The 24,643-nt window shown below is 55.6% G+C and overlaps 11 protein-coding genes across 11 annotated transcripts; 6 read left to right on the top strand and 5 right to left on the bottom strand.

The window, feature by feature from the left end:
• Positions 1-562: 562 nt before the first annotated feature.
• On the bottom strand, positions 563-2,946 carry CC84DRAFT_431706 (cora family metal ion transporter-like protein). Its single transcript, XM_018186224.1, has one exon. It carries the CDS (start codon positions 2,794-2,796, stop codon positions 805-807), a length of 1,992 nt encoding a protein of 663 aa, XP_018039579.1. The 5' UTR covers positions 2,797-2,946; the 3' UTR covers positions 563-804.
• A 1,793-nt stretch (positions 2,947-4,739) lies between these two features.
• On the top strand, positions 4,740-5,159 carry CC84DRAFT_1084305 (microsomal signal peptidase-like protein 12 kDa subunit; the record flags this gene model as incomplete). Its single annotated transcript, XM_018174047.1, has 3 exons — positions 4,740-4,790; positions 4,841-4,900; positions 4,959-5,159. The coding sequence occupies 3 exons, from the start codon at positions 4,740-4,742 to the stop codon at positions 5,157-5,159; spliced, it is 312 nt and encodes a 103-aa protein (XP_018039578.1).
• On the bottom strand, positions 5,082-6,295 carry CC84DRAFT_1160420 (RING/U-box). The gene is made up of 3 exons (XM_018177497.1): positions 5,816-6,295; positions 5,617-5,766; positions 5,082-5,571 (listed from the first exon to the last, which is right to left on the bottom strand). Exons 1-3 carry the CDS (start codon positions 5,918-5,920, stop codon positions 5,473-5,475), a joined length of 354 nt encoding a protein of 117 aa, XP_018039577.1. The 5' UTR covers positions 5,921-6,295; the 3' UTR covers positions 5,082-5,472.
• Positions 5,771-6,576, top strand: CC84DRAFT_432279 (uncharacterized protein). The gene has a single exon (XM_018186227.1). The coding sequence runs from the start codon at positions 5,950-5,952 to the stop codon at positions 6,484-6,486; it is 537 nt and encodes a 178-aa protein (XP_018039576.1). The 5' UTR covers positions 5,771-5,949; the 3' UTR covers positions 6,487-6,576.
• An 89-nt stretch (positions 6,577-6,665) lies between these two features.
• CC84DRAFT_1171822 (uncharacterized protein) lies at positions 6,666-8,252 on the top strand (the record flags this gene model as incomplete). Its single annotated transcript, XM_018179934.1, has 1 exon — positions 6,666-8,252. One exon carries the CDS (start codon positions 6,666-6,668, stop codon positions 8,250-8,252), a length of 1,587 nt encoding a protein of 528 aa, XP_018039575.1.
• A 1,423-nt stretch (positions 8,253-9,675) lies between these two features.
• Positions 9,676-12,121, top strand: CC84DRAFT_1255314 (uncharacterized protein; the record flags this gene model as incomplete). The annotated part of the gene is made up of 3 exons (XM_018184527.1): positions 9,676-9,697; positions 9,864-10,031; positions 10,112-12,121. The coding sequence occupies 3 exons, from the start codon at positions 9,676-9,678 to the stop codon at positions 11,944-11,946; spliced, it is 2,025 nt and encodes a 674-aa protein (XP_018039574.1). The 3' UTR covers positions 11,947-12,121.
• A 247-nt stretch (positions 12,122-12,368) lies between these two features.
• Positions 12,369-14,551, bottom strand: CC84DRAFT_1136658 (uncharacterized protein). Its single transcript, XM_018176108.1, has one exon. It carries the CDS (start codon positions 14,504-14,506, stop codon positions 12,524-12,526), a length of 1,983 nt encoding a protein of 660 aa, XP_018039573.1. The 5' UTR covers positions 14,507-14,551; the 3' UTR covers positions 12,369-12,523.
• A 125-nt stretch (positions 14,552-14,676) lies between these two features.
• Positions 14,677-17,290, bottom strand: CC84DRAFT_1255312 (uncharacterized protein). Its single transcript, XM_018184526.1, has 2 exons — positions 17,181-17,290; positions 14,677-17,132 (listed from the first exon to the last, which is right to left on the bottom strand). The coding sequence occupies exons 1-2, from the start codon at positions 17,254-17,256 to the stop codon at positions 14,827-14,829; spliced, it is 2,382 nt and encodes a 793-aa protein (XP_018039572.1). The 5' UTR covers positions 17,257-17,290; the 3' UTR covers positions 14,677-14,826.
• Positions 17,291-17,436: 146 nt separating this feature from the next.
• Positions 17,437-20,456, top strand: CC84DRAFT_1160416 (E3 ubiquitin-protein ligase-like protein bre1). Its single transcript, XM_018177496.1, has 5 exons — positions 17,437-17,761; positions 17,834-17,977; positions 18,028-18,085; positions 18,146-19,764; positions 19,818-20,456. The coding sequence occupies exons 1-5, from the start codon at positions 17,636-17,638 to the stop codon at positions 19,989-19,991; spliced, it is 2,121 nt and encodes a 706-aa protein (XP_018039571.1). The 5' UTR covers positions 17,437-17,635; the 3' UTR covers positions 19,992-20,456.
• Positions 20,457-20,515: 59 nt separating this feature from the next.
• Positions 20,516-22,176, bottom strand: CC84DRAFT_1160415 (putative mitochondrial NADH kinase POS5). The gene has a single exon (XM_018177495.1). The coding sequence runs from the start codon at positions 21,956-21,958 to the stop codon at positions 20,609-20,611; it is 1,350 nt and encodes a 449-aa protein (XP_018039570.1). The 5' UTR covers positions 21,959-22,176; the 3' UTR covers positions 20,516-20,608.
• A 163-nt stretch (positions 22,177-22,339) lies between these two features.
• CC84DRAFT_1160414 (acyltransferase-domain-containing protein) lies at positions 22,340-24,433 on the top strand. The gene is made up of 4 exons (XM_018177494.1): positions 22,340-22,824; positions 22,880-23,123; positions 23,176-23,621; positions 23,685-24,433. The coding sequence occupies exons 1-4, from the start codon at positions 22,622-22,624 to the stop codon at positions 24,085-24,087; spliced, it is 1,296 nt and encodes a 431-aa protein (XP_018039569.1). The 5' UTR covers positions 22,340-22,621; the 3' UTR covers positions 24,088-24,433.
• Positions 24,434-24,643: the final 210 nt, after the last annotated feature.

The raw sequence follows: 24,643 nt of genomic DNA, 5'->3' as shown, positions 1-24,643 counted from the left end.
AGGTGAAGTGAAGAGGCGTCTAGTGAATGTGAAGCACGAAGATGAATCCCGCGTGAGTCTCGACCAGGGTCCGACGCCGCCTCCACAGATAACCGCCGCCCGACGCCTGGTCGCCGCGCCCTTCCGAGCCTGTTGGCACCCTGTTGTCTATCCTCTCATTTTCACTGGCGCAAGGAGCGCTAGACTTGCCCTTTGCTTGTCACTTTTTCCTGCTGCAGCCCGAGCATTCGCGGTGCGAAGCTGGTTGGTGGGAGCACGTCATCAATCGGCTTCACCTCCCGCTTTCGGAACCAGGAAAACGCATCCATTCCGATGGTAGCGCGACGCCGGATGAGCGTTTTTCGCCGCGCAGGTCACCTGTGCCGTTGATCGTGACTTCTGGTGCCGCACACACTTGGAAGAATCGACGTTTTGTTTTCCGTTCGAGATAATCTCCTCTGAAAACAACGGTGGACGGTGAACGTGAGAAAGGAGGATGGGCTGACAGCTCAACCATCCGAGTACTCTCGCGCGCTCGCTTCACAAATCTAACAAGACTGGCAAAGGACGCATTGTTTGTCAATCATCATCCATTGACCTAGAACATCTATACAAGGAAAGCAACAGTACTAACATGTAAGAACCCGCACTTTCTCCATCACTAAGCGCTATGTATAACTGGACTCTTCCGATCGCACCTTGCTCTAAGCACACCTCTGCAACAAAAAGAAAACGACAAGCAAAATGGTGAACGACATGTACAAGACAGTGCAGTGAAAACAGGGACTCGTATATGACCAAAAGGTCGCAAACACATAATCGAAATCAGATGAACCTCATGCGCTTGGCAACACTCAGGCACGTAGCAACGAACAAGACGATAGTCCCAAGGATGCCAAAGAACCAGGCAATGCTACCGTCCTGTCCAGGCACCTTGACGTTCATGCCGAACAGACCGCAAATCAGATTGAGCGGAACAAGAATGGTCGCGATGACCGTGACCTTACCGAGCGTAATGTTGGACTGGTTTCCCTGGATGACTTGGTCGACCGAGATCTGCGCAAGGTAGTTGGAGTGCGACCTGCTCAACATCTTCTCAAAATGGCCCAAGTTCGACATCATCGTCACGACGTGATCCTGGATATCGCTGAGGTAGAGCCCGACGTCTCCGCGAGGCGCTACGCTGTAAGATTCATTGCAGCGCTTGGCGAAGCCCTTGATGACATCTGCTTTGCCGCCGAGAAGACGGAGCAGTTGCATGACTTTCTTGCGGCAGTCGCCGATGGCGCGTAGGATCTCGCGAGAGTCCTCGATGCGTGCAATGAAGACCTGGTCTTCAATGGTGTCCGTCTCTTGCTCGATAGTACGAAGGACGGGCGCGAAGCTATCAACGATGTCGTCAATGAGGGCGTAGCAGATCCAATCGGCATTGAGGTTGATGTAATCCCGAAGTCGGCTGATGCGCTTGCGAACATTGAGCGCATGAGGGCTCTCAGTGAACGTAAATGACAGAATGCCCTCCTTGAAGACCACGGCATAGAAGTTGATAGGCTCAAGGTAGTCCTCCGAGTCCCTGTCGGTCTGGAAAAACGAACGGAAACAGACAAAGTAGTACTTGTGGAAGAGTTCCACTTTCTCGCGAGGCTCCTGGATTGCAATATCCTCGCGGGTAAGGGGATGCACCCCGAAAGCTTTGCAGATCGCAAATACTTCCTCTTCTGTTGGGTTCACCATGTCCAACCACCAGACTCCAGCTTCTGCGGGGGGCTCAAAGAGGTCGCGGAAGCGTTCGCCAGGCATCAGGAGGCCACCCAGCTCGGCAGCGTGGATGGTGTCGTCCAGCTCGGACGAGAAGAAAGTCCACCGGTTGAGAGGCATCTCCACTTGGCTGGTGGTTTTGTCGACGGTGAACATGTGGGATAGACCTTCCTCGGCGAGCTTCTCCTGAATGGCAGGGTCAACGCCTTCTTTGATTGCCATGGCATCCAAATCCGCCTTGGGAGGAGTAGAATGTCCAGACTTTGGGCGTAGGTCGTTGAAGACCCGAGGCTTCTTGCTGGAAAGGCGGGACTCCACGCTTGGCTTGCGGTGCAGGTTGCCGATGGGCGTCTTGGTTTGATTCTCGACCACAAACTCCTCCAGCTCTTCATAGTCGAACCGGGTTGTCTTGCCCGTATCTTCTTGCACTGGGAAACAGACATCTTCTTCCGCAGAGCTGTGCGTGGAGGCGGTATCGGCACGATGAATATCAGGGCGTTCATCGCTGATGGTCGGGCGTCGGCGTGTGCCACCAGAGACGGTCCGCTGGAGCTCAGCTTCGATCTCTGCAACAGACGGAGGACGGCTGTTAACAGTCCCAGCGCGGCGCCGCGGTCGAAGATCGCCGAAGGCATCCACGGAATTGGGTGGGGACGTCGATCGCGACGTCGTGGAGGATGCCCGGGAGCGCCTCAGACGTTCAACAGTAGGATCTCGAGGCCGCCTGAAGGTATCACGGCGGGCCATGGGGCTGTGAGCCAGCGAGCCACGCCTTCCATATGCCCCATCAGGAGCCAGGTGCGTCTCGTCATCGTCCACGACGGCGGTTTCGAAGTCGCGCGCGGTAACATTGTGCGCCTCGAGGGCTTCGTTGACAAGGTGCAGCGGGGTGAGGCGCTCGGAAACGCCCTGGACGCTCACGAAGGTTGGCCTGCGGGAGCGAGCTGGGGAGGCATCAGCCCTTGGCATTGATGCCGGCTGGTTGCGGTGGTCATCGAGGTCAGACACCGGGGTGCTGTACCTCGTCTGCGACTTCTCGGATCGTGGCGTGTCAGTCATCTTGGCGATTTTGGCAAGCGAATGCGGCTCCGGCTCTTGTGCTTTCTTTTTCTATATTTACGCCAGCGTGAAGGCTTCGCAGCAGCAGCGACTCTTGCGGCGCAAGAGCGTCGACTTTGCCCGGTGAGTCGCTTGTGAGCGCCCACCTCTACAGTGCGCTCAACGTGGACGGCGGCTTCGCGTAGGGGATCGCACCCTACACTCAGCCCTTTCGGGAATCTATGGTACTATAGCCAGATTTCCTAACCCAGTACCGGGATAAGGAAAGGTTCGTGTAACGACAGTAATGCGCAGGAGGGGATGTATCGCCAAAGCCCAGTTATGGGGGCTTCTTGTAGTCGCCTCCGTAGACCCACGCCTTGGGCCCTAGAAGAGGACGAACGAAGGAAAACTTGTGAATGTAGAGGCCCGCCAACTTGGTGGTATTCGAGGTTAAGACGCCGTGGCGTCGGAAGCGCTGGAGGTTTGGAGAGCGACGGAGCGAGAACGTGTGTTATCGGCCAGTCGCTACTAACGTGGGCAGTTTGGTCTGGTCGGCTTGTGGAAGTCAGCGTCGCGCTTCGGGTACAGGGCGCCGACAGGCAATTTTTAGGTGGGACGGGATATAGCATACAGAAATTCCGGATTGCAGATGGTAGCAGTTTGATTTGGTGGTGCAGCAGTTGGGTCCAGAAGGACGGTGTTATTGTGGAGGAAGAGGGGAGGCGGCGAGACGAGTAGTAAAAGTCTGTGGTGGGCCGGGCGCACTTGATCAGCTCGACACCACGCCTTTGGACTGGCGCATGTTTTCTTTCACTAAGGCCCGCGGCCGATGCCAACCTGCGCGAATAATCAATCGCTGTACGCCCTGGCCAATGGCAACGCTGAACACACCAGTCAGTCACGGCTTATGGCCAGAGCCACCATGTTTCAACCGTTTGCTTTGCACTGCATCCAGGACTGGGCCGCAGCGCCCGAATCAGGATTGCAGCGATGTCATGGTGGGTGTCCTTGCCGCGGCCTGCGGCTGACACCCCTGCAGCAAGCAGCCCTACCGTCAGCCACATAATCGTTCACCGCCGTCATAGTGGTCGCATATTCTACACATGTGCCTTGTGAACCTATCTCATCGCCGAATAACTGGTACCAACGTCAGACTGATGAACACTCCCCGAACCTTCAGAACAGCTCTATAACAATTTCAAACATTTTGATGGTATCCATCAGCACCGAGTGTCATTTCTTCACGCACCATTGGTAAAAGGGACCAGTCATCCCAACATCAATAGTTCACCTCTGGAACAATGCGCACGCCTTTCGAACCAGGCCATAATCCCTGACCCTGTACACTAGGGATCTTCTTACTCAAGGACAAGCGTCGCCCTTTCCATACACTCGTTCTTGGGTCTCTCAACGTGCCAGGCGGACTACGCTGATTCGTGATGTTCTCAAGGTTCTAGCCACTGAGGAGCAATAGGTCAAGCACGGGTAGCCGGCCGGAAGGGCGGAAAGAGATGTCCATGCTGTGTATGCTTGGCAGGTGACTGAGCACATTCAGAAGGATCGGATGATGTTGAAGACGTTCGTGAGAGATGTTTTCCTCATTCCGCTCGTCGCAAGCTTGAGTGTAGGTTGACTGTTACGTGCAGAGGCAGTGTGATTGCCGGACCCTTCCGCCACATTCACTTCTGTTCGCATGTACACATTGAGCTCGCTCCATTGTAGTTTCCTGACAGTTAAAATGATACGGTATATTCTTCAAGGAGAACGCTACAAAAGCTATTGATATCTTTGGTGCTCGTACTCAGGTACGAGCAGCCATGCACGGGCCTGTTGCGCTAGTGCTACACCGCGGCGGAAGTAGCCACCTAACCGTCCGCTACAGACCGTGCCAAACCAACCCCAGCGCGCTGCTTGACCTCAGCTCCCTTCAACCCACAGCCAAACCCATACCAGCGCCCGCAATGGCCGACCAGCTCCTCGAACAAGTGCGCGACGCCATGGAGGGCCAAATCGTGCGTCGCCCGTTCCACCCACCACCTGCTCTACTAACCACTATTCGCAGGACTTCGAAGGCCAGCGCCTAGCCGAGCTCCTCACGAACGTACTTCTTGGTGCCGTCGGCGTACGCTCTCCTTCCGCTTCCTCTCCCTTGATTGTATAATCGCTCATAGGAGGAACAGATCTTCGCCTTCTTCATCGGGTTCATGGCGCAGGACATCACGCTGACGCTGTACATTGGGCTTGCGGGCACGCTGGTCACGTTCCTGGCGGTTGTGCCGCCGTGGCCGTTTTACAACAAGAACCCTGAGGGGTGGTTGCCCGCGCATGTGGCGCAGGCGGGGGTGGGGGGGATTGATGTTGATGGGTTGAAGGTTGGATAGAGAGGATATGCGGACGCCATGATTTGGGAAGCATCTCATTACCAACGGACGCTCAATCAGGATTTGATATAGAGCCCATCATCAAAGGCTTCTGCTGCCCGTGCTATGCTACCTCATGAAACCCGACCATATGCCCGGACGCCTACATAATCCGTCTTAGACATATACCGCTGCCGCCATGCGGACTGGGTATGTCACTGCAAGGACGGTTCGTCATGTGCGTACTACGCATGCCGGACAATAGGATAAAGCAATTATCCCCAACCTTGTCTCCAGTGAAATGTGTGCGCGAAAGACCGTCTCTTGAACCTCTCTACCGACCGTACTTCTGGAACTCCCAGTCTCGGTTGTCCAGCGGGCACACTTGACGGGTCTTGAGCCATCGCGAGATGCAATGGAAGTGGAAGGCGTGCTGTAGCTATTAGCTATGAGAAGACAAACAGAGAGACCGACGTACATTGCAAATGCCCCACGCGACGGTGCATTCCTCACTGGTGGCGGATGCCTGGTTGGCCTGGCACTCGATGCACAAGTCCATGATGTGGTTTCGGCAGATGGCGCAGTTGTCGACCACAATATCCCATGCCCAGAGAGCAACGGCGTTCCACTGGAGCTTGATCAGCGACTTATTCGGGGTTAGATACAGCATATCTCACCTTCTTGACCTCAAACCGCTTCTTGTCGCCCTCTGCGCCGGCACCTGCCTTAGGGGCCTTCGCCTTGGGGGGCGCAGGAGCATCTGTCATGGGCACGTCCGCCATGGTGTTGATGTGTATGCGCGAACGTGGGGATGCGGGGAGCTGCTTGTAGGTTCCCGGCAAGCACGATGCGGTGGCTGTTGGTGCAGGTTGATTGTCGAGGTCGATTTCGGGCGCAGAGATGTGTACGGTTAGGCGGTAGCTTTCGTGACTGTGGTGCGAGGGTGGCGCGGTGTGAAAGTCGATGTGAAGGCTACCGGTGGTGCCTACCAGCTATGAACGCGCCAAGCCCCGCTCTTGCCTGGGACCGGGGATATGTCATAAACACAGTTTGGTTATTCCAGCGAGAGCACAAGATTCATTTGGTTACCAACGCCTTCCATAAAGACATATTGTGTTTACGTACGCTGCTCCCAAGCAGATACGCGTTTCTGCGCTGTTCCAACTGTATCTCAGCCCTACACCGCAATCAGGCGCCGTCGCCACGCTCGGTCTTGGCCGTAGGGAGAAACAAGGCGTTAGCGGACTTCATTCACGCTTGCGACATCACAACACCCCTCCTTTACCTGCAACACTTTCTCCGAACCACACGGTCCATTTCCATCATTACTCTCGACAAGTGGATATGAGCTCTTCAATCTCCAGACATCTAGCCACAGCTCTATACGCCCCCACGAACACTGTCTCGTCATCCCGACCCACATCATCCGTCACTCAGCGCACGACCAAGGGCATCCGCCGACGGCCCTCGAGATAGCCACCGACCACCCATACCGATAACCAAACAATACATCCCTGATACTACTACATGTCGGGCACACAGGCTACAGCCTCTCCACGCGCGCCGCGGGCGCACAACGCCGCGAAGCAGAACGGCACTGCATCACCCAGTAACAATGGCGGCAGGGGTCAAAGGAGGAACAGAGGGAATCGCGCGCACAATGGAAACCATGCGACGGCGCCACAGGGAATTCCTGGCAATGCGCTCCAGGACCCATCGCTTTCCGAAAGCGCAGTGCTCTCGAGCGAGGACGTAACCATGCCTGTCGGGCCGCGACAGCCCAAGAAACATACCCGCTCCCAACCATCCACTGATCGCGTATTCTCCCCCAACGGCGCTCCTTACGCGGACACGGAAGGCGGTCCTGGCCATTCTGCCGCAACTCCCGCCAAGACCCAGGGCGCATATGCCGGTCCTACCTTTCATGCTTCCCCGGCTCCGTCTGCGCTTCCCATTCCCAAGTTTCTTTCCAAGTCTGTCCCTCCCAAGACGCATACAGGTCCCCCAACTCCACCGCCCGAGGAGGGTTCTGACTCCGGTTCTTCGCCCTCTCCGTCTCCGTCGCGCGGTGCACCGATTCCTATCCCCTCGCGTTCCGCCCAGAACTCCCCTCTGGATCTGTTGTTCAAAGCTGATCGAGCAGAAAGAGCCAGGAACGTCAACTGCAGCCCCTCATCAGCTTCATTTCCTCATCTTCCTTCAGGCGGCGGCAGGCCGCAGCACCTCAAGCATGACTCATTTGGCTCTCTGAATGCCCCCTTTCCCATTGAACTTGAGGCAAGCAATCAGCCTACGCTTTCCCCACCTGCAGGTAACTACCGATCTGCCACTGCGCCTTCGAAGATTTCACAAATGGAGGCTATTGCTCAGCCCAAGGAATCCGATCCCATCCAGGACCTCATGAACCGGCTTTCCATGTCGCAGAATAAATCCAATTCTTCTACTCCACCAAGGACTGGATCATCTGATCCGGCTTTGCAACATCAGAGTCCCTCTCCTTTCCATGATGGCAGGCCCTCTCCTTTCCGCAGCACTTCTGGTCCTACTACGCCTGCACCTTCAACCCAAGTTCAAGAGGATTATGAAAAGATAGTTTATGGTAATCAAAACCTTTCTTCCAAGTTCAAAGCTGCCAAAATGGATTCGGCGAAGCGCAACTCCGGCCTTCGAACTGAGATCACTGCGGATTCACCACTTGTTCCGCAGGGCGGATTTCCACCTATTTCTGTAATGAATAATGATTCGAGGAGCATGATTGGCAATGCTTTAAACAACCCGGGTGGCCCTCGCCGTGGGTCGGCGCCGCATATTGCTCCAATTCCACCTTACCGAGGCGTACCCAACAATCAGAACATGCGCAGCCCTAACCGGCGCAGCTACCAGGCTCACCCCAATCATGCGCATCCGAAACCAAATGGCTACGCACACGCAGTCCCGGGCTCACCTGCTTCAGTCCCCAAATCGACCACTGCTATGGCGTTCATTCCTTCTTCCGTGCGCGCGAAGCCGCCACCCACCCCTCCCCGGAAAGCTGAAAGTGACAATGCGGCTTTGGAACAAAATCTCAAACGTATGCTTAATCTGGGCTCGGGGGATACGAACGGCGTCCGGTGATCTTTGGCGTCTTGTGCTTCTCGTTCGATATCCTGCATAGCTTGCGATCTGTTCATGCGTCCTCCTCCATCTGTCAATATTGCAATATTGCAATTTCTCTTGTCCTTGTTTGTTTGACATGTCCGTCCCTTGGCGGACCTTCTCGTATATGTGTATCAGGCGTTACTGTTTTTGGGGGAATGTGACCGGCGAGTCACTTAGGTGCTGGTTGTGGTTTTGACAGGGTCGCAGGTATGGCGCGATTACATCTGCGGCGTGATCGGTTGTTTGGATGGCTGTCGTCGAAAGACATGCACACAGCATGATTGGACGATGGTGAGGATCACGGGACGAATGTAGATAGAGGCGTCTCGTTCAATCGGCATGTCTTCTAGTGGCTTACGGTGGGCTTTGCTTTGGAAACCGGCGTCACTTCGTCAATTCGGCTGTCCTCGCGAGAAGGATCCAGGCTCGACCATTACCACTACACAACATATAAAAGCAAAAAACACAAAAAATATTTGGGCATGATGCTCACCTTTGTCCCTTCTTTGGGGGCAGAGGAGTATTGTTGTCTAACACTGGTTCCCACTGCTGGCTTGTGATGGTGAGGTTCATCCTACTCTCACTGTACATATTCCGAGGCCTTTCATATACGTTATCCGGTATGAACTACACCAGTATTACGGAAATCGAGAACGTAGGTGCGTCCTTCATCTTGTATCAACTCAATGTACTGATACGATAAACAGGAACGTAAGCACGCACTGTATTAATTTAATCTACTATGCGGTTATTGACTTAGCTTATGATACTCCAGCGTCGATGTTCATAAAGGTTCTGCGTTGAGAGACAGTGATGTATGTGTATACCTTATCCTATATAAACTCGGTCTACTTTACGGTGGTGAGCCCATTGTGCATTGACATGGCCTGAATGCTCACACAGTGGCTGACACGTAAAACAGGAGTATATGCGTTCACTTTATCCTGTAGGGACTCACTTTACTATACGGTTGCTGATTTGAAGTGTGTTGGCCTAGCCTTGGTATTCACAGTATATATTCGTAGCTAATAACATGAGTAGGCGCACACCTCATCCTATATCAACTCAGTCTAATATACAGTCATCAACTTGACGTTTTATAGCCTATCGTGGGTATATATATCAGGGTCCGCTATAAGGATGTTAGACAAGTAATTGATACCTCCTGGTATGACTTGCGTTCGATCTAGGATCGATTCTCAATAGTCCACAGCTTCACTGTCACCTACCTCACCTCTCTTATTTAATATGGCGAGCTGCCTTCACATGCGCGTTTGCAAACGCGCCTGCCTTCTGCGCGTGTCTATCGCGTCGTAATAGCAAGCGGCCGCTCACTGCGTCGCGGCCATATCTCTCTTTCCCTCCACAACGCGACGCAGCGCCGCAATACGCTCTCAAAATGGAGAGGATCAAGAAGAAAGGTAATACTGACTTGCTGCTTTGACTATTTCCCCTAGCACACTACCCTCACTTCCCTAATGCTGCGTTGTATTTTGAGCTTTTTGTGTCCGGCTGTGGCTAGCTGTACATTTACTTAAGATGGAGGATCCGACCGTATGTATAAGTTGATGGAACTAATGGCCATAGCTTCGCGCGTTTTCAAGGATGAAGAAAAGAAGATTGAGCCCGCGGTCGAGCCAAACTTCTTCACGGTCCGGCACGATCGCCCGCATTCAGCAGGCACTCAGGTCGCGCTGTGGGAAGCTCAAAAGCCGCTGACAGCTGAGCCGTTGCGCAAGGTGGTGAAAAAGAAGTGTAAGTGTAGGCATGTCTCTCACCTACTGCCCACTCACCGATGTGTAACTTTCAACCGCCTTTGCCTGACAAAGAAACAGCATCAATCCTCAGTCTCAGGACCCAGAAGCGCGACGAGGATAAAGTGGTGACTACGGACGCTCCAGTCCCGCCGGTGCCTCCGATCCCAGCGAAGTTCAAATACTCTCTCTTCCCTCAAGACAAGCCACTCAGTCCGTTCGACGTCGCAGCTCGGTTGCCATCTTCAGAGCAGCGCCCCGACACCGCGGGCTCCGGCTTTGGCTCACGAGCAGTCCCTCACCCGAAGGCAACCGTGCCGAGCAAGTTCCAACCGATCGCGACGCCGTACAGCAAGCCGAGTAGTCTGCGACGGTCGCCTTCAAAGGTGATCTTCCCGTCTTCGAGTGAGAGCTCAGCTTCAGCCGAGACACCTGACACTGGCCGCTCCACCACCTCTGTTCTAGAGCGTCCGCCGACGAAACCTACCAGGAACTTCACGCCTATCATGACGCCGTGGAGCAACGAGAAGGGACTACCGGAGTCACCACGGCGTGTAATCGCCCCGGTCCGTCCGCCCTGGAGCAATGAGCCCGGGCTGCCCGAGTCACCGCCAAAGCCAGTTCCCTGGCCCGGCGGGTCGCGTAGTCCAAGCCCAGCCTCGAGCGTCCGCACGACAGTCGATAGGGCGCAGTATCCGTCCAAGGAGACCACGCCTCGCACAAAGCCATTCGAAGGCACAACCTTCGGCGTCCCCGACGAGGACCTGCGCGCCATGTTCAAGGACCATCCAGATGTCATACGCTGCAAGAAGATGTTCGAACCCGGCGGAAAAGTGAGCTCGGACATTGCCCACCCACCTGGCATCCCCGCCGCAGAATACCACAAGATGAAGGCGCTGTATGATCTCACTGGCTCGCCGTTCAACGGAGACACCGACAGCAAAGGCAAAAGTAAAGGAAAGAAGCCCCAGCCGCTCCAGCAGGCATCAAGCGCTTACTCCCTCAAGACAGTCACACCCTTCTCGGTCCATGAGCATGCTATCCCACGCTCCGCACCTCTCGACCCGCCCTTGCCTTTTCGCCCGATTCCTCGTAGTTCGAAGAGCGAAGCCTCCTCGCCTACGACCCCAGACTTCGCGAATCTCAGCACAGCCGCCGAGCGCAAGTCGTCTTCGCCATCCGCTCAACCTAGATCCAAAGACACGCATACAACCTCGACATCTGGCCGCCGCTCAGGCTACACGCCGTCCTCGCTCGGCCGCTCCTCCACCAACGATAGCACCACCAAAGACACCGTTCCTAGCGTCCGCAAACTCAAGTCGAAGAAGTCGCTCCGGAGCCTCTTCCAACGCGACCCTGCGCCCCCGATACCCTCCCTCCGCCACCTCCCCATCAGCAACCCCATCCCAACCGCACCCTCCCGCGCCGACTCCCCGGCCACAGTCCCCGGCTCTACCCCCAAATTCACCAAGGAGTTCTGGGAGCGCGACACCCTCATCTCGTTCCCGATCCCTCTCACCGATATCCCCAGCGATGGCTCGCCCGTTCCTGGCCTGCCCAGGGCCCTCTTCAAGCACACGAAGCGCGCGGGACCGCCGCCCATCGTGCCTGCGCGGCCGGGTGATGGGAAGGTGGATTTGGAGATTGTACGGATGCGGGGGGTGGGGGATGGGAGGATGGTGTATGTGAAGAAGGGAGGTGGGGAGGATGAAGATGGTGTTAGGGGAGCCTGGGTTCCAGTGGCGCATCAGGCGCCGCCGGGTGTGGATATGGGGATTAAGAGGAGCGATGGGGAGGTTTGGGAGAGGTTTAGCCATGAGCGGTATGGAAGTGTGGAGAGGATTGAGAAGGGTATGAGGGGTATGGTTGTGGATGACTTTGTCTTTGGCGAGAAGGAATTTGTGGAGGATATCTGAGTATACCCTGGGTAGGTATCTGGTTTTCAAAGCATGATTGGCATGGTTGGGTACGCATGGTAATGGTTGGATTGCGTGGGACATGACTTTGTATATGAACACCCGGGCTACGTTGAGTTCCTCAGTACTTTTTGCTCGGACTTCGAGATCACAACAAAAGCTTCTGTAAATTCCCTTCTTCGCATAAAATTAAACCATAAATACCCAGAGTACAGTCGACCTGCGCATTTCATAGTGTATGTGGACGTGAAGGAGTTTGTGGGAGATATCTGGGCGGCATGAGTGTACCCAGGACGAGGTATGTAGACTGGCATAATTCGGCGGCATGATTTGGCATCTTTTAGTTAGCTTCGGTCATATTTGTCCAATGTATAGGTAAATAATTCAATAAAGAATACGTGGTGAGTATACACAGGCTACGTGATGTTCTTTAGCTATCTTGCGCTGCCATCGAAATTTGGGCATCACCAACCCAACTATTGATACAGAAACTTTTCTCAAAACCCCTTAGCCAGACAGAACTTGGAGTACATTGTGTCACTCCATGCTAAGCCAGACACAGGCAGGCAAACTGTACTCAAACCCCCGTCCCGGCACTGTACCTCGTCTCACTCACATACTCCTTCTTCGGCCCCTTGACATCATACCTGACCTTCCACCAACCCACCCCATCCCCGCCCACGGGCACCTCCCAAATCGCAGCATACAAATCCCTTCCACAAAGATGCTGCTCCCTATTCCTTATCCTCGCCACCTCACCAGCTACCTCAGCACCCTCCTGCAAAGCCATTTCCACAAACAGTCCCCCTACCCCATCAGCATCCGCCTCCTCATCCCCCGCCTTCTCCGCCCAAAAATGCACCGCAATCCACTCCGCCTCTGGCACCCGCTCCAGCCTCTCGTCCAACTCCCCGCGCAGCACGTAAACGTACTTCATGCGGGTGGTAAACGTCATGCCCGTCGTGGTCGTGAACTCTCCCTCCTCGGCGTAGAGCAGTGCAGGCCGGGAAGACGGTAGGGGCGTGAACGTTGCTGTGCCGGTGACGGTACCGGAGGGGTGGGTGGGCAGAGCGGAGGTGAGGGTTCGGGTGAAAGTCCAGGGGGAGGAGGCGTGGAGGGCTGTGAAGAGAGAGGCAGCAGTTAGTTTGCTTGGTGGTGCTGATGTGTTTGGCGGAGAGGGCGAGGCGTATGCTGCGGCCTCGGAGGGATTCGGCATGAGCCACGCGTTGACGGACTGCAGTGTTGCTCGCGGGGGGTTAAGCGTCGGATGCGTGGTCGCGAGCCATGCGAGCCGCTGCTTGATGGTCTTCTTGTCGATTCTGGCGTGCGTGTTTGGGACGAAGGTGAGTGCGCCGGAGGCGTCGGCGTACGTGCAAAGGATGGCGAGGGCGGTACCGACGGCGAGGTCTTTGCCTGTGGGATCGCAGATGAGGATTTTCTTGTCGATGGTGGTTGGCTCAGGCGGGAGCCAGGTTTCTAGGATGGGCAGGCGCTTGAGCTGTGTGCGGAGGTCACGCGAGCCGAGCTTGCCGGTTTGACATTTGAGGTGGAGATACCTTGTTTTCGATCCTGATGTCAGTCCTGGAAGTGGTTCGGGGCCGCAGCTAACGACCACGTCGAACGGCGTGGTATTTAGGTTCTGGGTAGTGGAGATGTACAAGTTGGACGTTGGCTTAATGAGAATAGGTGCCGCGTCGGAAGTCGCTTCACCTTCGACAAGTCTCTTAATAAGGTCTGGAAGGTCTTCTTCGTTTGTGTTGAGCAATTGCTCTCCGTGGCTCCAGAAGAGTGTCGGCGTGAGGCCCTGAGACCAGGCTTCGTGATCATCGGCAGCGCCCTGGATGTACCCGCCTTCGGACCCCTCAGCGCCGTTCACACGTCGTGATGCAGTGCATAGCACTATCGGATGAAAATCCGGGAAAATAGGCGGTGTCTCCGGTATACTCGAAGTCTGCGTCACCCAAATTGGCCGCATTGCTTTCCCGATCGTGCTCCGCAAGAGTTCGACATCTGGTTTACATATATCCAGGAACTCGCGGACAAACCCATCTATCCGCCTCTCAATCTGTGCATGCTCTGACTGGGACACTGCTTGAGGTGCTGTGTGTAGCTCATGGACTCCCTCTTCTGAGAAGAGCACGCGGTTCATCACGCAGCACCAGACAGGAACCGTTTTCGAGAGCGCATCCGGCATGCTCTTTCCACGGCGTGTGGAGTCTACGATGACGCACCCGCCCTCTCTGCCGACCAAATCAAGCAGCTGCAAGTTCAGTCTCCTGACACTGAACTTCCACTCGTTCGTGTGCCCATCCGTGCTCTTAAAATACACGCTCTCAGCTTTTCTCGCAGGAGGTATGTACCAGCTTCCGCACCGCTCATTTGCCACAAGCGGGAGACCATAGGATTCGGATACTGATGCGACAAAGTTCGCATCAAATTGTATGGATGAGAGACGGTTATGAGTGGACAGCGCCGATCGCTTCAGAGAATTCAGTGTCCCGGAGATAGAAAGAGACTGCGTGGGGAATATCAAGTCTGATTCGTTAAGTGGACGAGACATATTCTCTATACTCACAGCTGTGGCTCACGACGGGCGGCACTTGTGAAGTGAGTTGAGTGAATGTAATCGCTTCGGGAGCTCTTGTGAAAGAGCTAGCGCGGGAACGGCTAGGGCGACTTGGCATGTGCTCAACCAAGTGCAGACATGTTGGTAGAAATGTACCATTCGAACGTGGCTATCTTGCGTCGTACATACGATCAAAGCATGAAAGCAGCATTTATACTGCTTAGGGGTATCTCAATACAATCCAAGCGCCGATAAAGTCCCTCAAATAATGCGGCACCTCCAACAAACCCGATTCAAGCGATGCCATTGCATATCTATTCCGCGCCCCAACCGTCGTTCTCGTCGACCTCGAGAACCTCCACGTCCTCATCCTGAAACGTCACCTGCTTTTCTTTGCCCTTCTTGCCCTTCTTCCGCTTCCCCGCTTCGTTTTCGCCTCCTTCTTCGTCACTCATAAACCCAGCCAATCTCTTCTGCCTCTTCTCCTCTTCATACTCCGCCTTGGCCTCCTCGATCTGCCTTCTCGCATCCTCCTCTGCGGCCTCTAGTTCCTGTTTGATCCGTTCGACTCGATCGTACTGCTCGTTCTCTTTGCCAGACGCTTTCAAAAAGTCGTCCCAGTTACCCAGCCGTGTCTCCTTCTGCTGCAGAATTTCTTTGATGACCTCCGGCTGCTTTCGCTCTTCGCGGGTGAATTTGAGCTTGAGCGAGCGGCGCGAGACACCTTCGAAAAGCGTAGTCATCATGCCAAAGTCAGTGCCAAACATCCTGAGCGCGTCGTAGAAGTCTTGCGTGCTTCTGATGTCCCACCGCTTGCCTTGACCGGGCAACAGGAACTCTTCGGGATATCGCTTGTTGTTCCGCATGAAGCTCCGGGACGTAATGCGGTTTGTGAAGTCGTCTTCCTCAACGACCTCCTCCGCATACATATTGTCGGCGATTTCTTCGTAGTTTACCTGACCCGACCCCTGGACGATCCGCATCTCGCCTCCCACGTTCTCGTATCGGACCTGCTCTTGTGCGGTACGAACTGCGTCCTCCTTTTCTTGCGCCTGGCGTTCCATCTCCGCATGCACAGCTCGGCTATTCATTTGCTCGGCTTCTTTTTCTTTTTGACGTTGTTTAACTTCCTCCCAGTTGATCTCGCGCATTTTCTTTTCGCGTTGCGACAGCTTTCCAATGCGTACATTTCGCCGCGCAAGATCGTCCATAAAGAAGCTGTCCTCATCAATGACCTCATCTTCAGCGTCTGAGGGAGTCGGCGCTCTCGGAGGTCGACCCTTTCGTTTCAGTTGTTGTTCACCTTCGACACTGGGTTGCGAAGTACTTTGGCGCTTCCTTTTCCTCGATGGGGTCGGGTGGGTGACTGCCCAGATGTTCTCTCCGTTCTCTGCGCTTTGACCATTTTCTCCGCCTTGCGCATTCTCGACATTCTCCCCAGCCTCATTCTCTACTATTGCTGCGACGTCCTTTCCAAAACCAGTGGGTGTTGGGCCTTTTGCCTTCGCCTTCGTGGGTTGCCGTTTCTTCTTGGGAGGTGGTTGTGTGGCGCCATCTTCTTCGCCAACAGTCGCATCTGCCGCTTTTCTCTTGCCTCTGGCCTTTGCACTTTGTCGTACTGGTCGTGGCGGCACGTAATCATCTCCCACCCCCCCAGTATCTCGCAGTCTGGCCTCCTCCTCCTCCCCTTCCTCCTCATCCATATTTCGGAGTGTGACCGCCTTCCGCCTGCGTCTTCCTGGGGGTTTGCGAGGCTGTGATGTTGTCGTTGGCGCTTGTTCGCGGTCAACTGTAGCATTAACGGCATTCCATGACCGCTCTCCCGTGGCATCCGTCGTGGCTTGTGGAGCAGGTGTGTAAATGGGCCTTGCATTTTGCAATTCTGTGTAGGATGCGGCCTCTGCAGGTGGTTCCGAAGGAGTTGCACAGGTAACAAAGGCTTCTGTTGTTGGACTGACGTCTTCGATAGCTGTAACGATATCCACGGTGGTCTCGGCCGCAATCTCTGGGCCCCGTTCTGGGACAGCATCAGTCGTCTGCTCCAGTCGCACTCCCCCTCCAGACGTCGAGAGTACTGGCTCTTCTTGTGAGGCGACTAGTGGTTCGGCAACAACTGGGTCTGGTCCAGTCTGTTGTGCTTGGCCTTCATCGCGTACTTCTGATTCTGGTCGCCCAGACTCTGTCTCCGCAGCAGCCACGGGTGGAGTGGTAATTCGTGTCGTAGGTCGTGTGGACGTAGCGGCGCTATCTTCCGGTCGAGGTACGGCATTCTCGTCCGAGGCGGGTGTGGGTAACGATGCGGCGGTCGGGCCAGGAGCAACTGCTGTCAACGATGCATGTACGAGATTGGTGTGAGGCACATTTTGCTGGGAGGGCTCTTGGGTCGCAGCGGGTGTGGGAAGCGGCGCGGTTGCTTGTTGGTCGGTAGAGGGCGAAGAATCGGGTTGTGGTTGACTCTGCTCTGCGGCGGTGGCAGGATCTGCTCGAGTTTGCGATTCGGTTTGCGGAGGCGGTTCGAAAGTGGTATCTGTAGTGGAGGTGGAAGGCAAGGGTGGCTTAGGCGCGGCAGGTGCAGGTCGACGTCGAACCGCCTTCTTGGGCGCGAATGTCTTTGCGCCCTCTGGTGCAATATTAGCAAAGCCTAGGTGCTGGTGTAAGGAAGACGGACTGTTGATGAAGGCAGAGGTGATGGTGGGCGCCTTGGGCACAGCTTTGGGCTGCAACTGATCCCCCTCTCCCGACATACTAACTGCTGGGTGCTGCTTCTGTAGAATCGAGGCCGACAATGTCACAATCTAGAAATTCGCGGGGAAGACGCGCCTGCCTCTGCACGGACTGCACAGACGCGCCAAGCAACGTTAGCGTGCACGTGAGCTGGGAGCGAACTGAATCTGCGAGTGCCAGGACACCTCCACTCACCCTTCCCACCGGCTACCACCCACACGACACGCATTACCCGCGCCCTTACTTCTGTCTCTCTTTCAACGGCGATCGTGCACCTCTCCTTTGTGTTCCATGACTTGATAGGCGCGCCTTCGCCACTCCATCGCCAACGTCGCTTCGACTGCTCTGATGAGGCTCGAAGCCAGAACCGTCGTGCCCCCATCGCTTGACACCGTCAAGATGGAGGACCGCAAGCGGCCCAGCGCCTCGGAGGACACAGCGCCTCCTGCCAAGAGGCAAGCCGTCGCCGTGAATGGCGTAAGACCACATCCAGACGCTGACATGCCGTGGAAAGACGACATCGAGGTCCGCCTCCGCCCCCATTTGCGCCCTGACCGCCGTCGTCGAACATGATTGCTGACTAGACAATTTGTGCAGGCTTTCCAAAAGGATGCTATCCTCCGCCAGATGCGCGAGTACAAACGTGAGAAGGCTACGATCGAGTCTCAGCTCGCCGAGATCGAAAACCGCTCCCAACACCACGACGACCACCTGCGCACGATAGACATATGGTTTGATCAGGTTAGTGCATACTGCTTTCGATGTCCTGGGGCTGTGCTGACGGTTGCTAGTTGATTGATGAGATTAAGATCCTCAGTGGGGAGAAGCTCCCTACGGCTCAGCAGGACGGTGAGTGCACGCCCCAGGACTCGAAAGCAGTATTGGCACGGTACCTGACCAACAGGGCAGGCGCTTCCAACATACCCGCATCCCTTTTCTTTCAGGACAGCGACACCTTGCGCAAACACCTGTCTGGCCGCAAGGACAAGATTCTCGCAGCCTTGACCTCCTTGTTCGCCAAATATCCCCCAGCAAGCCCTGAGGTCGCCAGCCTGCAGCAGCAAATGTCTAAGATTCTAGCGTCCGAGAAAGAACATATATGCGAGCTACAGCGGGCTGGTACAGAAAAAGAACAGATGGCTGAACGATTGGTCGCGGCTACTCACCGCTATATGATTGCCGAGAAGAAGCTCGACCGTCTAAAGAGCCAACAAGTTCAAAAACTGGAAAGTCAAACCCTGGCTAATGCTAGCATCAAAGAAGAGACCCCATCTGCAAGCAACGGTGCGGAACCAACGAATGGCGTCGAAGCTACTGGTTCCGGAGAAGGGTCAGAATCTGATCGGAAACAAGCGCTGGCCGAAGCCGCAAAACGCAAGGAACACGTGCGTCAGCTGGAGGCCGAAAATAAGAAGTTGACTGAGGAAGTTTCTGCCCTGAACATTAAACTAACTGGCCTCTCCGACGACGACTACGCCAAAACGGATTTATTCAAGGCATTCAAGTCACAGCACGAGGACGTTATTAAGCGCATCAACCATCTGGAAGCAACTAACATCCAATTACGGACAGAAGCGCAGAAGTACCAGGCTGAGAGGACCGCTTACCGCATCAAGGTGGACGATGAAGCACGAGCCACCATTAGCGAGTCTGAGGGTAATGTGGTCCAAGCCGAGGCCAACCTGGCGCGTATTCGCCATGCTCGCGATGAGCTATTATCCAAGGTCAGCATATACGAAGCCACCCAGAAGAATGTGGATGTCTCGAAGCAGCAGACTCAAGAGCTCATGAGCGCCTGCGAGAGCCGTATCTCTGCATTGGAGTCCGAGTGCGAGCGATTGCGCTTGCAGATTGCGGAGAAGGATCAAGCAGAAGGATCGACAGAGCAAGAAAATTTTACGCCAGAGCAGCTTCAAAACAAGCTCAAGACACTCCAAAGCCAATATCAGCTCGTGGTCAACGAGTTGCCGGCTATGGAAACGGCGTGGAAGAAGGCCCAAGCTGTTGCTGGAAAAAAGATCGCCGAAACCGCGACCTGGGAAGAGAATATAAACAAGGCATACGCTGATAAGGCGAAGGCTGACCAGAAGTTTTTCGGAGCGATGAAGGCTAAGGAATCCCTGGAACAGCAAATGCGAGTACTGCGAGCCCAGGCCACCAAAGGAACCGAAGTTGTCGCACAACTGAAAGAGGCGGATTCACTAAGTCGATCTTTGGTCGACAAGCTGGAGAAACAGACGACCGAAATGCGGGCTCAGATGGAGGATCTCTCGCGCCAGCATCGGGAGTTGCAGCAGAAGACCAACGAGGCTGCCATCGTTACCGAAGGGCACGTGAGCCAAATTGCCGAACTCAAGAAGCACATCGAAACCAAAGACGCCGCTTATCTCGAGGCGAAGAAGGCGAAGCGCGAAGCTGAGGTCGAGCGAGACAAGATGGTGGAGAAGGTTGAAGGTTTGGAGCAGGAGATTGAGCACTGGAAGCAGAAGAGCTTGGGCAACCAGAGCGAGCACACTGCATTGATGGAGGTACGTACATGCTTGCGAACAGAACTTGAATACCGATCCTAACGAACGTTTAGTCTATGCTACAGTGCCAGATCTGCAAGAACAAGATCAAGAACACGGTCATTAAGACGTGCGGTCACGTCTTTTGCGACGGCTGTGTCCAGGATCGACTCACCAACCGGTCCAGGAAGTGTCCCAACTGCGGCAAAGCGTTTGGAAATGGCGACCTAATGCGCATCCATATCTAGGCCTGATGGATCCAGAGTCAACGACCATACACACGAATGATCCCCGTGTAATTACTTCTCTGTGCGAACAGAGCGAGTTGTACAATAATTTGGCAGGCGTTATCGAATTCCTGGGCCACGATCCGAGCTGTTTGGTTAAATGTTATTGCGCGCAGGCGTTCGGCGGAGTCAAAGTATCAAGTTCTAGGGGTTTGAGCCGTAGGTGCTCGGATTTGTCCGCACATGCTCGAATCTTCTTTGAGCTCACTGCATGGGTGGCTGCGGGCGGTGCGTGACTTGTTTTACTAGACGCCTTTTTCGATGCGTTATGGCTGGGGTATGGGGTTGGGACCTGTCCGTGGGGAAGATGTGACGGTGCCGACAAATGAGTATATAGCTTAGGTAGCATGGAGATGCGTGTGTTCGCCTGGGCTGAAAAGTCGAGGCAGGACGGCAGGAAGGCAGAAATGAAGAAACATTCAAGAGTCCATGAGGTAGCCTTGATTTATGGCTGATTTTGCGTGGGGATCGGATAGAACAAAAGAACCACATGACCATATGCTAATGCTGGGGTATATCGTCTGTCCCACTCCATATCTTACAGCGTCTTGCCCACTCGATCTCCTTTATACAACACATCATGCCCTACCCCCACCATCCGAAGTATCCTGATCCCCAAACGGATAGTTATACTTCAGCAGCGCGTTCAACCCCCCTACCCAGTGATCCTCCTCCTTGAGCTCCATCCCAATCCCATCCGTGCCGCGCACAATACTCGGCACGCCGCCCACCCACTCTCCCGCCTCAGACTTGACATGCTCGCCCAGGACGCGGACTTCCATGCCGAAGCCCATGCCCCCTGTGATGCTCTTCCCATCGATGGAGACTTCGACTTCGCGCCCGCGGTTCTTTTCTCCTAAGCGTAGTGTGATGGGCGTGTTGGCGGGGAGTACCAGCGGGCGGAAGGACAGGCTGCGCGGGCAGATCGGGGTGAGCAGGAGCGAGGGCACCAACGGGTGCACGATGGAGCCGCCGCTGGAGAGGCTGTAGGCGGTGGACCCCGTCGGCGAGCTGATGATCATGCCGTCGGCCACGCCCTCGGTCAGGAATCTCCCGCCGACGAAGACGTCGACGATCTTGAGATGCGGGGATGCGCCGCGGTGCACGACGATCTCGTTGAGCGCGTACGTGTCTTGGTCCAGGTTGCTGTTGAGGCGCGTGCCGTCGGGCCCAAAAACGCCTACCTTGAGGCGGTTGCGGAGCAGGACGCGGGCAGTGCGGTTCGAGCCCATGGCTTTGCCCCTGATGTCGGCGTAGGAGAGGGGCTTGTCGAGCGGGTCGTCTGGCGAGACGGGTATCGATGTCGCCGGGGGCGTGGTGCTGGGTTCGGGGCCCTCGAGTTGGGCATACGCGTCGCTTGCGCCGCTCATGTAGACTTCGCGGAAGGCCCGCTTGTACTCGCGGAACTTCCACTCGCCGAGGAAGCCGATGGTGCCCATGGCGAAGCTCAGTACGGGTGGGACAGCAGTCGCGTGGGAGAATAGACTGCTCGCGCGGAGGATGGTGCCATCGCCGCCGAGGGTGCAGACTAGGTCGGTTTTGTCCGAAAGATGCGCGGGCGTGCCGTTGGGCGGAGCGGGGTCGTATGTGTAGACTGGGAATGGGACCGTTTCGTGGACCTCTGAAGCGGATTCTGGCTCGAGGATGATGTTGATGCCGGGGTAGGTGGAGGACAGGTGGGTGGTGTATTCTACGAGGGACTCGGTGATGCCCGGGGTGCGCTTTTTCTTCGTTATGAGGATGTTGCGTGGCGGGGACGGCCACTGCAGCGAGAGCAGCGTGGCATTTGGGCGCTCGACGAAGGAGGGTTTTACGCGGTCGGGGAGGTCGGTGATGGGTTTTACAACACGCCGTCGCGCTGTCGTTGAGAACTGGCGCGCAGCAAGGCCCCGCGAGCAGACGGGCCGCGGAACATGTACAGGCTTCATCGTGGAAGCTACAACTATGCGACGGAAGTTGATCGTTGCGGTCGGTCGTCGCGCGCGCAGAGCTCGTCAGGATGCAGAGCTGCCATTACCTAGCTATGACGATGAGAACGGAGGCAGCGGTCGCGAAAACAAAACTCCTTTCGTGGTCTACAGTGCTTAGTGAACTACATGCAGGAACGGGACATGGAAAGATGCACTTGCAATGGCCGTGCGACGGTTGACAAGCACAGGACGTCTGGAGAAGAAATCTTGGCGGCCCCTGCGCTGATCGGCGTTTGGGCGGGCTGCATGTTCACATGTTGTCATAATTAGCGGGGTCACTTATTCGTCCGTGTGAGCTTGAGCTCAGCGTGGGGCAGAGGCAGTGCCCGTCAGCTCCGTGTTGCACCATGGCTCACATCACCAAGACTCCCCCACTTGCACGCCGCAGGAAACCAAAGTCCTAGGACCGTTCGCTACATGCACACGTTATCCGCTCGCAGCACCGCTGTCCTTGCACCCTCGCCCTATTCTTCGTCGCCCGCCCGCGCGCCGTAAGCAACCCCATCAGGCCACCGTCTTCGGGCACAGGCACGCGCACGCCTGCCGTGTTCCGCCACGACTCCTGCGTACATCCGCACCACGCGCTTCGACCCTGCTCCCGCGCGAGCGCTGCCCTCGACCATGGCGACCGAGCTGAAGATGCGGCATCCGCCCGCATCCGCCACAACCATAGCCCCCGCGCCGCCCAAGAAAGACGTCGAGAAGAGCCCGCCAGCCTCGGGGCCTGCCGACGCGCACCCCAGCGGCAACGAGAAGCACGGCACCTGGACGCAGGCGCTGCGCATGCTCCTCTTCTTCGTGTATTTCAATGGAGGCTGCATCGCGTAGGTATTTCCTCATGCTAACCCCGTCTCCCAGGGTGCTAACTCCGGGCTTCAGCATCGCCGTCTCCCAGGTCATCGGCGCCCCGCTGTACTTCTACAGCAGGGACCACTTCTATGCGTGGATGGCCATGACGAAGCAGCAGTTTGGCGTGCTGGTCACCACCATGACGCACTGGTGGGCACCCGTGAAGACGAGAGTCAGTGGGGATGAGAGTGTGAGAGGGCAGTTGAGACAGACCGAGGACGGGAGACTCGAGACAGACTTCCCAGAGCGTCTTGTTCTGATTGCGAACCACCAGGTAAACTCTGGGGTATCCCCGTCTAAAGCTCAGGTCATACTAACCCACCAAGATCTACACCGACTGGGTCTACCTCTGGTGGGTCGCCTACACCAACAAGATGCACGGCCACCTCTACATCATCCTCAAAGAGTCCATCAAGTACATCCCCGTGCTCGGCACTGGCATGATGTTCTACGGCTTCATCTTCCTCTCGCGCAAGTGGGCAAAAGACAAAGAGCGCTTTCAGTATCGCCTGCGCAAGCTCTCCTCCGCCCACCAGGGCCCCATGTCCGGCTCTTCCTACCTCGATCCCATGTGGCTCCTCATCTTCCCCGAGGGCACCAACCTCTCCGACAACGGCCGCGCGGGCTCCAAGAAGTGGGCCGACAAGAACGGCATTCCCGACTTGAAGCATGCCATGCTGCCCCGCAGCACGGGCCTGTTGTTCTGTCTCCAGGAGCTCGAGAAGACGGTCGACTACATGTACGACTGTACTGTCGCGTACGAAGGCGTGCCGTAAGCCCCCTTTGTTTCCCCACCCCAAGTCCCTCTACTTTCTACTAAAATCACTCTCCACAGGCGTGGCCAATACGGGCAAGACCTCTTCACGCTACGCTCCACCTACTTCGAAGGCCGCCCTCCCAAATCCGTAAACATGCATTGGCGCCGCTTCCGCATCGCCGACATCCCAACGCACTCCGAAACCGCCTTCAGCGACTGGCTCCTCGACCGCTGGCGCGAGAAAGACGACCTGATCGAGCACTACCTCGAGCACGGGCGGTTTCCCGCGGATAGCGGCACTTCTCCCGCAGTCAACGGGGGAGCACCGCTCAAAGGTGCGGGATGGATTGAGACGGAGGTCCGGTCGAAGAATCCCCTCGAGGTGTTCCAGATTCTGGTTCCGGTTGCAGCGTTCGCGCTTGTCGTTAATGTGGTGTTGAAGCTTTGCAACATCGTTCTCAAGGTATTTCATGTGCGCTGAGCTCGGTGTGTGGAGGAGCATGAACGATTGATAATGACTATCTGGGATTGGTTGATACGGATTATGATGGGTCGGGATGGGCTGTTCAGGTCACGGCGCTCGTATTCGCATTGCTGGCGTTTCTATTCCCTCTGCGCTCCACTTCTGTCTGTCCTAGAATACGGCTCGGCTATATACCCCTTACACGGCTCCACAATACACTTTTCGTTCTTCTTCTTGCAGGAATATATACCTGACAGCATAGTACCCATAGGTCTGGATCGGAGCTAACAGGAATAAGGCCTCACGAGATCTTTGCGGTTCGTCCCGCGCCGATGTGCTCCCGATCCTGTCCACGTGCATTGTGTGCGATTACGGCAGATCTCGCCGTATTGGTACGATTATCAAAGGTCCCGGAATTCTTCGTGCTCGTCTAAGTAGTGTACTTGAAGGTTAATCTTCCAATCGAACTTGCATCAGAAAACTGCGTCAATCCAACCTTTCGGACATGTTTGCCTCTGGTAACTGGCAGAAGCAACCGGACCAGCTCGCCCACATTGGCAATCTACGCAGCGCT

The sequence above is a fragment of the Paraphaeosphaeria sporulosa genome (genome assembly GCF_001642045.1).
Source record: "Paraphaeosphaeria sporulosa strain AP3s5-JAC2a unplaced genomic scaffold CC84scaffold_2, whole genome shotgun sequence".
Taxonomy (NCBI): Eukaryota; Fungi; Ascomycota; class Dothideomycetes; order Pleosporales; family Didymosphaeriaceae; genus Paraphaeosphaeria; species Paraphaeosphaeria sporulosa.
This window is presented reverse-complemented; position numbering and strand designations above follow the sequence as displayed.